The sequence below is a fragment of the Rhinatrema bivittatum genome, chromosome 16 (genome assembly GCF_901001135.1).
Source record: "Rhinatrema bivittatum chromosome 16, aRhiBiv1.1, whole genome shotgun sequence".
Classification (NCBI taxonomy): domain Eukaryota; kingdom Metazoa; phylum Chordata; class Amphibia; order Gymnophiona; family Rhinatrematidae; genus Rhinatrema; species Rhinatrema bivittatum.
The window spans coordinates 36,490,420-36,508,613 of NC_042630.1; the positions used below are offsets into that span (position 1 = coordinate 36,490,420).

Here is an 18,194-nt window from a genome sequence, read left to right on the forward strand (position 1 = left end):
GGGTTTTGTAGCGAAACACGTGAACTCTCGTACTTTATTCACACCCCCGGGAATTTCTGAATCTCTCCGTCAAAAGGCAGGATACGGATTGCAAAGCATTTGCTTACGTACCAGGTACACTCTAGTTACTCCAGACACCCCGTTACACAGCGAACAAGCAGCTCAGTACTGAGCCACTGAGTTCAGTTCTGCAAAACTCCAGACCACATGTCCATGGTGGTTTTATTCTCCTGTCAGCTTGTGGGGGGAGGGGAGGGAAGGGGAGAGGGAGCTGTGGATATCGGGCCCTTGCCTCTGGACACTCACTCTCCCCTGCACACACAACGCAGGCTCTGCCGCACCGAGGGTCCATCCCAGCTGCGGGGGGGTGCGTGTCCAGCAAGGCCGCCCTTCACTGAGTGTTGCAGCAGGTGGCTCTGACACTTTCAAGACGAGGGCAGCAGCCTGCGTTCCCGTTTAACCAGTTGCGGCTGCCCTGGGACGGGCGCGCCGTGGAATCTGTGCCCTGTAACCCTGCCCGGCGCACTGTATTCCCTCCCCAGCGCTCGGCCGTGTCTCAGATGACAGCCTGGCAGCGGGAGCTCCTCCAGGGGGAGGGGGGGGCCGGTTTCTACACTGCGGGGAAACAGAGCTGGCTCCTCCGAGCTGCAATAGGTGGCGTTTAAGACGAATCTTGGGGGAGGGAGGGGCAGTCATTTTGTAATACTGCGCAGAGAAGAGTCGGCAAACGCACGCATAAGTGACGCTAATTGCCGGTCCGCTTCGTAAATTATCCCGCCAAATCCACCTGCAGAAATGGCGCCTGCTGTCCCGCTGACATACATTTCTCATGCAAATTCACGCCAAAACGCGCGCTCGAGTCCAAATCCCACTCGCAGGAGCCGCGCCGCTCGGTCCTGGCAGCAACGCGACCCGCTTACTACCCGTGCTATCCACGCCAACGGTCTTCTTCACATACCTGCTACGCCGAGCTCATCCACCTGTCGGCGCCTGAGGCCTAAAAGCCCTCTCCCTCCCCATCACCATCCTTAGTCTTGTGCCCAGTGGCATCCTATATAATTGGTCAGTTGACCCCTGCCAGAGTTACTATTTACTCTCCTGTCGTACCATGCATGATCGAGGTGCCAGTACCTTATTAGCAGAAGGGAGCCGTATGCGTATCGCACTGACCCCTCTGCACACTGCCCTGGGTAAAAGTTTGCTTTCCCGAATAAAAAAAAAATATATTGGGCAGACAATTTTGTAAAAGGCCATTACAACTGGTAGACTGGTGCCTTACCCACAGGAGGGGGAGGGGGGAACGCTTTTGGAAATTACCCTCTTAATGGGTTTGGAGTCCTGGGGAAGGTGGGTCTGGTTTTGGGTTACCTTTTTCTGAAAGAGATCTCCAGGCACAAGGAAGGGCTGCAAAGCTAACGATGGGGACACGAGGGCTTAAGCATGTGCTGAACACGACTGACCAAACTAGGGTTATTTACATTAGAAAAAAAAAATACATTAGAGAGATTGCATCACTACCAGGGTAGCTTATCTAACTCAGCCCCTCCCCAGAGCCCGCCTGTCCTGCTAAGTGGCACTCAACAGTGCCCTCTTTTAGGTTTGCTTTTTCGTAGCCACTTCTGGGAGTTGACGGTTAGGCAATCACAGTGCCCGTGCCCTTGTTTTGGTAGAATAGGGCAGAGGTTTGCCGTTGCCTCCTGCAGAAGACCACAGAAGCACATCTTCCCTGGTCTTCTTCCTTCATAGTACTGGCCCGGTCTGACGCTGCTCGGTCTATGTTCATGTAAACCCCATTTTAGCCCTGGTTCGCTAAGTGCTTAATATGTACTGGTGCCACAGTACTCCATGCCAGGAGCTGGTGGCAGAGCGCACGGTGCCAGATGGTTTCCCCCCATACCTTCCACACAGTTGGTTGAGAAGAAGCAGATGTTTCTGGTCTCCAAAGGGTTTTCATGGGTGAATTCTGGCGATCGGGTCTGAGGCTCGGACTCTCCAGTGAGGGATGAGTTGTCTACCTGCCAAGGAGGGGGGGTCGTGTAAAGAGCTCAGTCAGGCATCATCTTACATTACCGAGCTATTCCGAGAAAGCAACTGGACAGAGACCGGGGCTGTGCAGGGGAACAGGGAAGGGAGAGTGGGACAGAGAAAGTGAGAGAGGGAAGGGAGTGGAGCAGGAGACAGAAACAGAGCTGTACAGTGAGGGAAAAGGAAGGCAGTGGGCACTTTACCCTAGCTGAATTCCTGATTATCACATTCGGTCCATAGCCTCTCGCAGTGAATTCCGGATGGCACACACCTGTTTGTCTGCCACCATGACTCCTCCACTGGAACATACAAGGGGCACTTCCGATACCTAAGCTTGGTCCGTCCGTCCGTCCCGCATCACCTCTTTTGCTCCCCTCCCCCAGCTCTGTTAAAACTAAGCCTGATGGCAGGCCCAGGTCTGCCCTGGGCCTGCCATCAACTGGCAGGCCCAGGGCAGACCTGGGTGTGTGTATATAGATAGATATAGATATATCTACAAATTTACCAACTGGCCAGTTTTTTCCAACGTTACCTTATTCAACGAACATGATTGTGTAACCACTTTACTCAACTGTTCACTGAAGCTATTATACACCCCCCAGCCCTGCTTCTTGTCCCCATGGCACACCCTCTCTCTTTCTCTGGGTCACAGAAGGATCCCCTCCCTGCCCTTTACCTCGTAGGCATCAGATAAGAACTCTTTCGCCTCCTCCGTTTTTTTGTTACCTTGCAGCCATGGGATGAGATGATCCTGATGTCAGCTGGGATCCGGTCTCCCCCTTTGATCTCCACCAGATCGCCACTCACCACGTCCTCTGCATTGATCTGTAGCTTCTCCCCTTCCCGGATCACCAGGGCTTGCTGCAAGGGATGCATCAAAGGCAAGAGAGATTTACAGACCACAGACCCGAAGGAGGCGCTCCCAAGGTGAAGCAAGGCCATTGCCATTGGAAGGCGCTCCCAAGGTGAGGTCATTGGAAGGCGCTCCCAAGGTGAGGTCATTGGAAGGCTCTCCCAAGGTGAGGTCATTGGGAGGCGCTCCCAAGGTGAGGCAAGGCCATTGCACTCCCAAGGTGTACCGGCCCCTGCAATGTGTGGGAAACCCGAATGCATGAGCCAGGTAGCTTGTGCCCTCTCCCTACGTACACCCCCCCATCCACCCACCCTCTTGCTGAATGAGGAGTTGGGAGGGGAGGAGGTGGCAGGTCGTCTCCTTGTTGTGTTTGTGTTTCCTTGTACCAGATATTGTACATAGGAAAGCAGCCTGTAGACAGGGGATTAGCGAGGTTCCCAAGCTGGTATCCATTGAGATGGGGGAGGGGGCATCAATAGACTGCAGTGCGCAATGTGTCAGGGACCTGGCGCTGCAGAGAAAGAAGATTGTCCGAAGGGGCCGCACCCACCGTCACTTGTCCGTAAGCGCAAGGCATGACGGGGAGGCTGCCGCATGGACAGGGTGAGGACCGTAATGATGGCCGCCCTAGGTCAAGCAGAGATCCATTGCTGTCCCCTTCCCTCTCGCCTTTCGAACCCTCTTCAACAGCGTGTGTGCGTGTGTGAGTGTGTGTGTATGTGTGTGTGTTTGTGTGTGTGTGTGTGTGTGTGGAGGGATGGGCTGGGAAAATTAAAGGGCAGGAAACACATAGTGGTCTACCAGTGATCTAATGCTGTCCCCTCCCCCAGTCCACATTTCACTTCTTTGCAAGGCAGTCGAAAGCAGTTTCAAACCCGTTTCGGATGCTTTCCAAGCTAATGGAAGGCAAGTCACTTTGCAGTTGGACTACTCGCCGGCGGTCGCTATATATTTCAGCAAGTGACTTTATAGCATCTCTTCCTGCTATTTATTTATAAAAATGAATAACCTGCCGATGCCAGGCCTCTGGGCGGCGTATAAAACACGACTCGCAACGAACCCTGTTTGCACTCATCTGCCATGCCAGGCGGAGGACGCCGCGCACTTCTTGATTTTCTGTGTCTCGAGGGGCTATTTTACTCTTTTTCAGGTCAATATAAGGGGCATGAATGGAAAAAAAATGTTTTGTTTCATTTTTTTGCTTCTTTTTCCATTTATTTCAGTTTCTCTTCCCATCCATAGCTTTTGTTTTCTTTGCAGCATGGACTTTTTTTCCCCCAACAAGTCTACTTTTGCGTATAGCACATGCTAAAACACTTTAGCAAGTATTAATGATGTCATAAATGATATTTTGTTAGCTTTTTGTGTCATTTCAGTGTATATGCTGCCCAAACAGCAAAAGCTATCAAAGTGGTTTACAAAGAAACATCCATAGTAAAATAACATAAAACATAATTATAAACATAAAAATAAAAACATAAAAATATCATCTTTACCATCATTGCTGTAACCAGCCAGCATCCCAGTGCCTTCTATAACATTTTAACAACCACCTCTTGAACAGATGTTACATAAAGAAGCAGAAAAAGCCTTGCTTCAACACTAACACCAAGACAGCAGGATCTTAATTTACTTTTGGAACTTCTCTTCTTCCTTCATTTCTTCTTCTTCTTCCTCCTCCTCCTCCTCCAAATGCTGCTGCCATTTCCTCCTCCTCATTGTAAGATAGGACCCCAGCAGTGGCCAAGCCCGCCCCACCCCCCTTGCAAATCCTGCTCACTTTAGGAGACCGAATTGTTTGATAGACAGGCTTCTCTAACCCTCCGTCATTCACCCCTAGCTCAATGGTTCAAATCCATCTTAGCTCAGTAAAAGGCAAAAGTTGTTACTGGCTGAAAGATGGTCTTGTATGCAATAACTTGCCAGTAAGTCCCGTTCCCAATCAGCAGGTGTCCATAGCAGCTCCCAACCCTTAGAAGTGATCCCTCCAGAGCAGGGATGAGGACTTCTGGCAGGGCAGAGATATGAAGCTGGTCCAGATCTCTGGATCAATGGAAGACTTTGGTGTCCTACACAATCGATTTGTCACCTTTCACCAGCATTTACTTCACAAGGCTGACTGAGTGCTGCACTGTAAGATATAGACCATGCCATTAGCCAATAGCCATGAGATTGCCCTAGATCTGTAAGGACATACTTCAGTTCCTGTGGCTCCTACCCGGTTAGCTCCAACGTTTAAATGTTTTAAAGTGTCAGCATATCCCTGCTCAATATTTGGGATTGTTCAGCTGCTTACTGATTATCATTCGTATATGATGAGAGAGCCTGGATTTATTTATTTATTTATTTAAAAACTTCTTGACCACCCATCATTGTTTCTAGGTGGTTTACAATAAAACATTAATAAAAGCAAAATATAAAAAAACAAGGCATAATACATTGACAGACCATAAAAGCAATATCAAACAATAAAATACTAATACAAAAAAATACAACTAAAGAGAAAGAGAGAGAAAAAACCTCTCATACTACCTTTGCTTGAATCTCATTAATCTTATCAGTTCTTCTCTATCTCTTCTGCCACAATTCCAATGATATTAGCTCATCAAATCACCTTGACAAAAGCCTGCTCATAAAGAAAAGCCTCAACTACCTTTCTAAATTTTAACAAGGAAGATCCAGTCTTGATCAAACCTGGAAGGCCCTTGAATTCCCTAAATTCATCTGCATTCGATTGTGCAGGAAGGACATGCGTGTAGCTGGCTGCCCACTTTCTTAAACACCTAATTCTGTAATTCTTAACCCCCTCTTGCTTTCAGAACACCTGATCCAGAGGCTACAGCAATGCCATCTTTGATCGTCTCCCCTGACTGGGCCCATTTCTCTCCAGGATCCAGCTTTTTATTTTTATTGTTGTTATCTTTTACAAAATTATGCCAAGAAAATAAAACTTGATGAGAAAATAAAACAGGGTGGTTGTTATGAAATACATCCAAGGAACACAAACAAATCTGATACAACATCGACACCACCTGCAGCTTCAGGTCTACAACATGAGCGAGGGGGGGAATAAGACTGGAACAAATACAAACAAGAAGGATCAGATATTATTGCCAGAACCCTATGAGAAAACTAAACACCGGGTATACTCATCCAATTTCAAGCCCCAAATTACCTTCATAAGTATAACAACATCTTCACATTTACTAAACGATCAAACAGAAATAGTCCAAACAACTCCAACTGGGCAATCTTTAAGGAATCTTTCCAACTGAGAAGGGTAAAAAAAAACCATGAAGCGTGTCCCCAGATATTTTACTGTACATTCTGCAAGAAATTTGAAAAAGAGATCTGCTCCAAGAAGAACAAGCTGTTGTCACTTCCCTGGAGAAACTTATGCTTGCTCTGGGTCTCTTTACATAGAGCAGTGCAAACTGCAGCTTTCTCGCCATAGAAGAAATGTTTGTGTGTGAAAAAAAAAAAGGGACTTTAATATTCAGGTACTTTTGGGCTCCAGGACAAACACAAGTCAGAGAGTCGTTCATGTCACCTCCTCCTGAGATCCCTCCAGTGCAGCTTTACCATCCAAACTGTCAATAGAGGTTAAACTGTCATGGGTTCATTTTATTCACCTTCCGCTTGATGGGAGACCAGTAATTAACCCATGACATGGGTGACACCACCTCTAAAAGTTCAAAATATCTATCAAATACGTTTTAAACACTATCAGGAGAAAAAAACGACAGATCTAGAAAAATTCACAAAATGCAAATTAATTATCTTGGCAATGTTATCAAGACTTTCCACCTTCTTATGTAAAACAAGACTCCCAGTCTGCTGTGTGTGTGTTTTTTTTCCACTGTATCTACTATTTAAGAGCTCAGCGCCCAGGATCAGAAGTTTGATGTATGAGCGAAGGATTAGAGGACCAGAACTGTAAGAAAAGCCTTGAGCACTGCTGCAGCCTCTGGACTAGATGTTTTGAATCCAAGAGAGGGTTACACAGAATTAGGCGTTTATGAACGTGGGCAACTTAGGAATGTATTATAATTTCCCAAAATATCCCTCAAAATAGCATTTCAGCGTTTATTTTATGTATTTATTTAAAACACTTTTATTCCACCTGTAATGGCAATGCCATGCTAAGCGAATTACAAGATACCCATACAAACATATGTGTACCTTGTAATCCATTTGTTGTCTTACATCTTGGCTTTCCCTCGTTGGTAACTTTGAGACTTCATCACAGAATTCTAACTTTCCTTTCCAGGCTGGGGTCTGAATTGGGATCCATCCTCTCCCTCTGTCTTCCAAGACATGAGATCTCCGGCTAGAGACAAGCTTTGTGTGCCATCACAAACAAGTTCATAACTGACGCCTGCTGCCACCAATTTTCGTTTCCCTACTGACAAATGTAATCGGAAAACCTTTACCAGGTGAGGTGTACACTAGCAAAAACTGGCCCTTTTACCTGTTCTTACATATTCCCCCCAACTCTTTTTTTAAATGTTGGAACTCCTACAGAACTAGCGAACTTTGCCCATTTCTATCTTCCACAGTTAAAATCTTGTGATGGACGGCTTGGTGAAATTTTCTGCATGTTATTCTTAAAAAAAAAAAAAGTGTTTGGCATCTGAGCTGTTTTTCCTTATTACTCTCAGTCTGTAGTTATCCCTCCGACCCTTTTGTTTTTGTTTAAATACTCAATAACACAAGTCATTTTTGCAGTGCTCAACTTTCTGTGTTACCTATGCCAACTTTATTAGGCAATTTTAAAGAAAGGAAGAGAAGGAGGAGGTGGCCATCTTACCTGCGGCACCATGTTCTTAAAGGAGTCCATAATCTTGGAACTTTTCGCTTCTTGATAATAGGAGAAGCAGCCAGTGACAATGACGACAGCCGCAAGCACGGTCCCCAGGTACAGCTGTTGGGAAAAGGGAAGTAGGATTGCTCAGGTGTATGATGGATGTTGTCTTTCTGTTCTGAAGGTGCCCAGAAATAGGAAAGTTTCCCTCACTCACACTCACACACTGCCTCACCACAAAACAGACACAATATCGACAGCAGAAGCAGCAATGCAAACTTCACACACACACATGTGCACTGCCCCACCGCAGAACAGGTATAGCAGGATTAGCGGTTCCAGTTTCAATGAGGTGACTGGCATTACAGGGGAGGTGTGACTCCAGGAGCTTTACTGCCACAGGGCCAAGTTATATTGTTCTGTGCTTGCTATATCCAGGTATGCCATTCTCTTCTGGATTTTGCTAGCCTGCACTAATCTTGGTGATATCTTTTGAGTTTTCTCATTCACTGAGAGGTAAATGTCTGCTGAAATAGTGCTTACAAGAGGTTTAAAAATGAGCGAGAGCCTGACAGTGAAACCACAGAGGGCTGTGCTTAATATGCCAAATGGACAGGACTAACGGGGCAAGTGGATAGACTTCTTACTGCTCTGGTAATGCTATCCTGAGCCACTAGAAATAGAGCGGGCCAATTACAATAGTACCTACCAAGATAGCAAGTTAAGCAACTTGGACATCCACTGATGGCTAGACCAACACCACCAACAAATTTTGAAGGAGTGGAGTGGAGGAGTAGCTTAGTTGTTAGAGCAGCAAGCTAAGACCAAGGGAAGCCAGTTTTCAAATCCTGCTTCTCCCATGGATACTCCTTGTGACCTAGGGCAAGTCATTTCACCCTCTTTTGCCTCAGGTATAGCTTAGATTGTAAGCGCTCTTGAGCAGGAAAATAACTATAGTGCCTGAATTTTAACTCACCGTGAGCTGAGATTTGAAAAAAGGCAAATAATTAAATCTAAAATCCAAGGCAGCCAAATGATAAACCCCCCCAAAAAAATTCAGACTGGCGACCTTCACCAAGAAGAGACAATGTGTCCTTTCTCCAATGCACTAAGACTACTTGTTCCCTAATGGCATGTTTGGTTTAATGGAATCATTCTTTGCTTTCCCCCGGCAGTGATGCCATACTTACATTATCATTTATCGGCTCGTCCTCCATCACCATCTGGATGGTGTAGGCCAGGAAGCAGAGAACGGCGCCAATCCACAGCAAAATAGAGAATCCACCAAAGAGCTGACGGCAAAACTTCACCCACTCAGGGGTGGTTGGGGGAGGCGTGAGGGCGTTGGGACCTTCTTGGGCGAGAATCTCTGCTGCACGGGTGTTAGTCAAACCCTGCCATGGTGACAAAAGTAGGAAGAGTGGTGGTGGGAATGACAAAGGAAAGACAAAAAAGATGAAAGAAGACGAATCAGAAAGAGTTAGATATAGTTTTTGTTGTTCATTATTTCCTTGTCCAACCTGGTATGCTCCGGATAATATGTTGTTTTCATGATGTTTTAGTATTTTGACATAAGTTGATCAGACTTTGTCAGCTGCACACTGGGTGATAACATGGTTTCCCCATGGGATGGTTAGCAAGGGATGAGGCACTGCTAGGTTGGTCTTGTGACCCAGGTCGTCCCTCAGAAGCTAGCTCAGTTCTGGGCTTTGCCCTCATTGCATCTCTGGATTTGTAGTGCCAATTTTTCTAGGAAAATCAGGGATTTACATCTACGGATACTACGGGGAGAAGAGCGGAACTGGATCAACCTCTCATGGTTGGCATTAGTCAGGCAGAAGGAAGGAGGGCAGAGAAGAGAGGCCCACGTTCAACACAGGACACTGAAAGGACTGTGACTTACTTTGGAGAGGTCAGTTCCGTATTTTCGTCCCATTTCATCAAGAGATAGTTTATGGTCATCCTGTCAGAAGGATCAAAGGTCAAAGGTTAGCAATATGACCAACTGAGAACAATAATAAATAGGTCATTATGGGGGGGGGGGGGGGGAGACTGCACCACTGGAATTTCCATCTCTCTCACTCTAAGGTCACTGCATGACTCCAGGTCATGAAGGTAAGCTCAACCCATCCTGATTTTACCCACATCGCATTGAGAACCCACAGTCCCAGTTTCTGTTCTAAAAGTAGGCCTAGGCTGGTCTTGTGGCTGGGTTGTGGCACTGCAGTGCAAAAGGCCCAAGTTAAGATGGGGCTTGACAGCGTCACAGAGTTGAGGCACCTGAGCTCCAGAGAAGGAGGGAAGGTGGCTGCCACTTGCAGTGAAATCCTGCAGGCAGGGCAACAGCATTGGGGAGGGGGGTGGGGGGCGTCGGTTTTGGAGGAGGCGCCCCATTCAGCCCTCGGCCAGGAAGGGGCCTGCCTTGCTCTGGCAGACCGTCTGGAGAGGGAAGGTGTCTAACATTGGAAAAAAAAATCAGTGAAAAAAATAGAATCAGGACTGCATCTTTTAATAGGACTGGCTGAGCCATCTGGTGACCCAACCCTGTGGGCCTTATTCAGTAATGGATGGGATAAAGTTGTTTTTTTTCTCCCCACAGATGCAAAATAGCACCAGTAGAGGTACCCTGAATGCAGCCAACGAGCCAGGAAATGCTATAAAGGGTTCATCATCTCACCCCTAACCACCAGAGTAATAGAGAATCTGCTGCTTCCTTTGGAATGCACCAGAAGTGCACTATGTGAAACTAATGCAGCCCGTACATATATTAAGTGATGTCAGAGCATCTGCTCCTCCCATTTACCCATCTTACCATTGCTTGATGCCATCTCCTTCACCCTGCCCCTCGGTCTCAGTCACAGTCTCCCTTAATCTCTAGCTGCAGTATCTCCAAATGGGTCTGTTCTGCGCATACCTTGACAGGAATAAGCCTCATTCGTAAGCCAGGGCATGTTGAAGATTATCTCACTCTCTCTCAACTTTGCTGCTAATGCCCTTCTTAATACTTGCGTTGTGCCAATGACAGCCTCCTTCTTAAATATGGGGTTTCTGGCATAAAAGTGGCAGTACATCATCTCCTTTTTATCTTCACCTAATCATAGGTAATCCTCTTATTTTTTTCATTCGATTCTGTGTTATGTCTATGGCTGCAGTGGGTCCATGAAGAAGTTCACCTTGGCCTATATCTTCACCTAAATATTCAGCACTATCACTACCACCTTCAATAGCCCTAATGCTTAGGCTAAGGGTGGGCATCTTTTTATCCTGGGTGCTTCCTATCATACTTCAGTAGTAGTAGTCGCCTGGCTGAGAGTTAGTTAAGATATTTTACAACAGGGTCACCACATGAAGGTACTCAGCAAGAGGGTTGTGGTTGGGGGTCTTCATATCAGCACTGGTGCTGCTATGTGTAGGATTCATTTCCATATATGCTCTCTAATTCAGGAGGCAGGCAGCTGTATTCTTGCGCAGGGTCCTACCCACTTTACGATGCAGCATCTCACGGACCCAGTCCCTTGAGATCGCATCAGTTTCTCAGAGAGAGACCCGGGTACCAGGTAGCTCATCAGTGTTCCTCTGCAGGGGATTCCCCACTCTTCCCACTGGGTCTGGGGTGAGTGTCCTGACCTAAGGCCATACTTCCCCATTCCCCTCTCCCCCCACGACTGAAAAAAAAAACACTTAATGAAGGGAAACCCCAGGACAGGGACGATAGTGACTCATGACCTGCAGTTACTTTACAGTGCTGCTGACCATGGCTACCAAATGGACAATCAGATTATATCCAGAAAAATCCTCCTAGGCAATCAAGCACTTGTGAACCGTCATACATCTCTGATCTGGATGGAACGCTGCCCTTAGAGATACATAAGGTTGGATTTGCCTCTCCCATACTTATCAGGCGGTCCAAGTCACATGGCTCTTACTCTACCTGCCACTGAACATTTTCACCTTCTGATAACTATAACTGTAAATACCAGATGTGAAAGTTTAGGCTTTATGAGGTGGGGTTCTTTTTGAAGCCCAGATACGAACCCTCTGCTTCCCTGATATCCTTCTACAGCACTGAAGCCTCTGAGGGGAACGTTAATTGCCGGGCTTACCATGGTCACCTCCTTCTTGAGTTCATCCAGCTCCTTCTCCTTCTGTTTCTTCTTTCCTCCGCCATTCTCCGAGTTGGTCGCCGCCGGCGAGTACTCTCGCCCTGCCTGTAGCAAGAAAGGTCATGGTCAAGGTCAGAGCATCTGCGCGAGGAACCATGGGCAGGAAGTGCAGCTTGGTGGTTTAGGATGTATTTAGAGATGTTTTGTTTTATTGTGTAAGTTGATGATCAAATTTTAATTGTATCCTGCCTCAATGTTTGTTTTTCAAACAGTGACAGGTAATCAAAAATTTAAAAGTAAATTCCTTCTCCCCTCCTCAAAAGACTTGAAGCGTTTTCAAGTTGGAATGCAATCATTCTCCATTGAGGAAGGGAGGGCCATATCTGCACCCGTAAAACCACCTCTACAACTAGCACTACTTGGCATCTTAGTTGGTAGCCTCAATAGAGTGGTCAAGGATGGAAAGGACACAGAGTCTGAATTTACCTCAAGCAATGATGCTTTTAGAACAGGATTGTAGACACTTCGGCAGGGCAATATGGGAGAAGCTCACACTGTCGCCATTCACATGTGCTCTGCCATCTGCTTAAAAGTAAGTCTTTGTTTACCCAGGACTATTAAAGAGGCACCATTTCCCAGAACTGAACTCTCCAGGACAAAAGAACCTTGCATGTTCAGCTCACAGGCTGCGAGTGAGCACCACTGGCCATATATACGAAGATTTTTCACTCACTGGACACAATACACCCCTCAGTACATCTGACCCCATACATTATAATACAGCTTTGGAGACCGGTTGTTTAAATCTTTGCCTGAGTAACCTCGAAATTTAGTTTCGGTGGTCATCAATTACCGAGTAAGCTCGAAATTTAGGGGTCATTTTTGATTAACTATGCACACCCATATTAAAACCATCATTAAATCTGCATTCTTTAAATTACATACATTGCGCAGATTGAAACCCCTTCTTCCGTCTATTGATTTTTGGACAACCCTTCAAGTTCTTCCCATCTTTAGATGAATGCAATTCATTACTTATATGCCTATCTACCACCATTCTCAGGGCCTTACACATAGTTCAGATTTCTGCTGCTCGTAGCCTGACAGGCGGCAGCATTCAAGAACATCTCACCCCTGTTTTATTTTCTTTGCATTGGCTGCTGATTCAATGGCGTATAAATTACAAGCTCGCAGTCATGGCGCATAGCTTGCTCTTCGACACTGCTTCACATTCAATCAATGCTTCTCTTCATTTATATAAACTGACTAAGGCATTAAGACCTGTGAACCACTGCCTGTTGGAAATGCCATCACCAAGATTGGCCCCCCATCTAGTAGAAACACGCGATCAGGCCTTTTCAGTGGCTCGTTCCATACTCTAGCTGCTCCCTCCCTAAGCAGTTGCAGATTATTGAAGATCATCCACGTGTTTGATTGATATAGAGCTCTCTCCCATCTTAAAATACTCTTGGATGCTGAAGTTCATGCTTCTTGGCAGGCTCTATATTTCTGTTTTGTAGGCTGTCAATATTATTTTATTTATTTTTGTCGTCATGCTTTCTAGTTTTTTTTGTATGTTTTCTTTTGACCGTTTGATGTATGTTAATTTGGTCCCTGCTTCGAATGTTTTGAAGAGTGCAGGCTATAAATATTTTAAATAGATAAAGAAAGAAAGACGCCTGTGACCACAGTCTCTCCCAGGGACACAGCACACTCTCTAATCCTCTTCTTGCTATGATAAAATGGAAGTCTCATCACAGTCTTAAAACCACACAATTATGTGACTGCAGCTGATCTGAGGTTCTTCCCGCTGATTCTGGGAAAAGAAGAACATTTTGTTTACGTGACCTTTTTTTTTTTTTTTTTTAATTTAATTCCTATCCCATCTGAGTTCTCTAATCTCATTTTCACAATGGGGAAAACATAACTACAGAACTCAGTGCGCTGTTGGATGGGGATCAACGGGATGAGCGTTGCTCAGGGAAACATCTGGTGACCTGCTTTTTCCTTGGCCCTTAGAAGCCCAGGTGCACGGATCCCAGGGTTTCCGAGGACTACAAACCAGCGGGGTCAGATCCAGCATCAATATATTCGTGGTTCTAGTTCCAGTGGCTCTCGTCTAAAATACAGAACTTCAAGACCACGGATGCAGTTGGGGGTAACACCAGGGCTCACTCAGCCTGTCCTTGATGACATGGTGTCAATTGGAGATCCTCATTGCGGGGGGGTGGGGGGGGAGGCAGGCAGTGTTCCCTGTAAGCTGCGCACATGCGTGGCCGCACACCGCGCCTCAGGCCGTGCAGGACCCAGCAGGAGAGCAGGAGCCTGTTCTGCAGCTGTCGCCGCTCTGTCCCAGCACCATAAGTATGTTCAAAACTCTCAGGCCTTCTCCCACGCTGCCCCCCCCCCCACAGTTTGCAACTTAAAGGGGCAGACCGCCAAATAAATAAATAAATAACTGGAGCCACTGGGTCACACAGGTACACCCAAGGGGAGGCGGGGGGAACATGCGGAGCAGATGCAGAGACAGGGTGGAGGGGGGGGGGGAAGATGCTGAGGGTGCAGGGAGGACGGGGGAGAGAGGAAGATAATAGGGGGGGGGGAATAAGAAGCAGGGGAGAGGATGCTGGGGGAGGTGGAGAAGAGGCAGGAGAGAGGATACTGGGGGGAAGAGGCAGGGGGGGGGCAGATGCAGAAGAAGTGGGGAACGAGGTAGGAGGCAGGAGGGTGGATGCTGGAGACAGGGAAGAAAGAGACAGGAGAGCAGATGCTGGAGAACAGAGAAATGGAGGCTTAAGAACATAAGAACTTGCCATACTGGGTCAGACCAAAGGTCCATCAAGCCCAGCATCCTGTTTCCAACAGTGGCCAATCCACTCTACAAGTACCCAGACTCTAAGCAGATCCCATGCTACCGCTGCCAGCAAAAGCAGTGGCTCTTCCCCAAGTCAGTCCGATCAATAGTAGTCAATGGAGCTCTCCAAGAACCTATCCAAACCTTTTTTAAACCCAGCTACACTAATTGCACTAACCACATCCTCTGGCAGCAAATTCCAGAGTTTAATTGTGCGTTGAGTAAAAAAGAACTTTCTCCGATTAGTTTTAAATGTGCCCCATGCTAACTTCATGGTGTGCCCCCTAGTCTTTCTATTATTCTAAAAAGAGTAAATAACTGATTCACATCTACCCGTTCTAGACCCCTCATGATTTTAAACACCTCTATCATATCCCCCCTCAGCCGTCTCTTCTCCAAGCTGAACAGGTCCTAGCCTCTTTAGCTTTATTGGTGACAAGGTGTTAGAACGGAAAAGGAGGAGGCATTAGAGTACATGGTGAGGGGTAATGTGGAGGCGGAGACATAAGGGAGGGAGGTGGAAGGGAAGAAAGACGAAGAAAAGGAACGGAAGGCTAGGAGAGAGGAAAAAGGAGTGGAGAGCTGAATGCTAGGGAGGAGTGAGAAGAGATAGTAATAAAGAGAAAAGAGAAGGAAGCTGTGAAGAGAAAGCTGGAGAGAATGAAGGGGAAAGGCAGAGCTTGAGTCCTAAGAACATAAGAACTGCCCTGCTGGATCAGACCAAGGTCCATGGAGCCCAGCCTCCCGTCTCCGACAGTGGCCAATCCAGGTCTCAAGCATCCGGCAGGTCCCATAAAGCAGATCTAATTCCTCCTACTCACTCCCAAGGAGAGCCATGGTTTTATGTAGTCTGCCTGGCTAATAATGTGTTCTGGACTTTTCCTCCAGGAACACGGTCCAATCTCTTTTAAACCCCGCTGTGCCCGTCTCCTTGATCACATCCTCTGCTGACAGTGCCCAGTGTGAAGTGGAAAAGTACTTTTCCTGAGTTGCTTTAAATCTGCCGGTGGTTAGTTTCACACAGTGTACCCTTGTTTTAGTACCATTTGAAAGGGTAAATAACAGTCCTTTATTTATTTACCCCTTCCTCTCCACTCGTGATTTTATAAACTCCTATCGTGTCCCCCTCTCAGCCGTCTCTTTTTGGAATGGAGGAGTCACTCCATCTTCCTTGTCACCGTCCTCTGCGCCTTCCCTAAGGCCACTGAACCTCCTCGTTGCCTGATTTTTGGGCTGGCACGAGGATGCCAGAGGCGCAGCGGCACTGCCTGATCAGCCGAATGTCGGACACAATGGAAGTCGGAAAATCCAATCCCCATCCCCCCCTTTCCCAACACACACACACACACACACACACACACATCCATGTACGCCTCTCTCCTTTGCTGGGCTCACAGGGGAAAGGAATGTGGATAAATCACTCCCCCCCCCCTCAGCGCTCCTGGGACTGCTCTTGACCCAGGCAGACGATTCCATGGGAAACAGGATGGCTCTGGGGAAGGAGAACATCTGTGAAATCCGGGTGGCTTGTGCCGTGAGACCACTTCCGGCACCTGCTTTGCAGATTAGCGATCAGCGAATGAAGGGGGGACACTAAGGTGAAGTATTTGGGGGGGGGGGGGGTGATCGGAGAAGACCGTGCAAAGTCTGCTCCATCAAAACCCCCCTCACCTGTCAAAACCTTCAGCCGCACTCAGTTCCCTGTGTTGCTGCCGATTGCCACCGTGGCTCTCTTTGCTTCTTCATAAAATTCTCTTTATGGCACTTTTTGTCATTGTGGGGAAGGGAGGGGGTGATTTGATAGCTCCCTGCACAGGGCTGCCTTGTCAATTTGCCAGAAAAGTGGCAAGAGTTATGCGCAACCTCCCTTGCTGTAAAACTGCACCCTCCTCGTACTTTTTAAAACTTGGCTCCTGACTCCGATCCCCAGAATGCCTCTGCAAGACCGGGTGACTTGCAGACTTTTACATAAACAGATTTTGTAGCAGCTATTACTTCTTCAATCTTCTGTTTCCACTATTTTATTTCGCTGTGATATGCAGCTTTATTTTTTATTTATTCTGGTTAGATTATTTTGACTTTTCGTCATTGATTTAAATTTCTTATTGTTGATGGTTTTATGTTCTTAATTTTTTGCTTTTTTTTACCTTTGTCATTAGAATCAAGCTCTGTTAGCCAATCCTTATTTTAAATGTATATCACTTTGATTTATAATAATAAGAGAATGCGATTAATTAAATAATTAAACAAAACTAAAATACAGGGATGCTGTCCTTTGTAGGCTGAATTTTTAAAGGCTTTTACATGCTTAAAACTAGCTTTTATGCACATTAAAATTACATTAAATATACTTAAAAACTGACTACCCTAGAAATGATACCATGGCTTTTCCAAGGACTATAACAGTAAAAAGGATAAGCATTTAAAAAGAGAAATGTCTTTACGGTTTTCCTAAATCTGAAGTAAACTTTCATTAAATATATAGCCAATGGAACATACTATTGAGGACCCTGCCAAGAATATTCTATTTTGTATTTTTATATTTTTATTGAATACACAAGAAGTTTTATGTACAATTTCCATTTACTGAACATAACATTAATTCTAATGATACAACAAAAAACTTGCAATTACAGAACTTGGGATACATAATAACCTACAGTTTCCAGGTTCCTGATATTTTATAAGACTGTTATGTTGTTTGTAACAGCTTCATATGTCTATATCAAACATACTATATTCCATCACATGTATTTCTAGGATTAAACTATTCTTTCAGTTATTAAGAATGAGTTTTAAAGGCAAGGATACTAAAACCTAAGGAGGTCCATATTAAGAAACAGTTTGGATCGGAAAGTTAGCCATATAAACGTATCCAGTTAACTTTGGAGGCATATTCAACAGCCGCAGTACTGAATATAGCCGGCTATCAAAGTTAACCAGCTAACTATAGCCACCTAAGTTTAGGACACCTCTTTGGCCCAAGCAGTCTTAGCTGGCTACGTCATCCGGCTAACTCGGAGTTAGCTGCTTAATTTATCTGGCTCACTCAACTCTTCCCAGTTACTCCCCCAGTCCGCCCCTAGCAGGGGCGGACTGGCCTATCGGGGGATTGGGCATCCCCCGGTGGGCCGATCGCTCCAGTCACGTGCGCGGCCGTGACAGAGCCGCGCTCGGCAGACCACGTGATATGTCCTGGGCCGGCCTGGGCGGCAAATACCCGGGCCGGTCCGACATCGTGAATCCGCCGCTGGCCCCTAGCCTAACTGGCTACATTCTAGACCCCTAACTTATTAGCCGGCTAAAAGTTAAGCTGGATAAGTGCCCGGATATTCATCAGTTTCTTACCACAGGCAGAAGGGATCATCATCTTTAATTGCAACTGATTTCCGAAAAACGAATTTGAAAATGTAGCAACTCCTTCTTTCCAGCACACGCTGTGGACTCTGCTGCCCCCCCAACTTAATTAAACAAATATTGACCGAGCTGAACAAAAAATGGATTTGCATGTGGCATAACTTCACCACACAGGGTTTAAAGCGCCACCCACCCCCC

General features: G+C 46.3%; 1 protein-coding gene across 1 annotated transcript in view; it reads right to left on the bottom strand.

The window, feature by feature from the left end:
• LOC115078110 (sodium/potassium-transporting ATPase subunit alpha-2) overlaps positions 1 to 18,194 on the bottom strand; it is a 63,563-nt gene that overhangs the window by 26,617 nt on the left and 18,752 nt on the right. Inside the window, exons 2-7 of the mRNA XM_029580759.1 lie at positions 11,786 to 11,890; positions 9,586 to 9,645; positions 8,873 to 9,076; positions 7,689 to 7,802; positions 2,752 to 2,886; positions 1,898 to 2,015 (exon numbers count right to left, since the gene is read on the bottom strand). Of these exons, the coding sequence (XP_029436619.1) occupies positions 1,898 to 2,015; positions 2,752 to 2,886; positions 7,689 to 7,802; positions 8,873 to 9,076; positions 9,586 to 9,645; positions 11,786 to 11,890 (736 nt within the window). The remainder of the gene's footprint in view (positions 1 to 1,897; positions 2,016 to 2,751; positions 2,887 to 7,688; positions 7,803 to 8,872; positions 9,077 to 9,585; positions 9,646 to 11,785; positions 11,891 to 18,194) is intronic.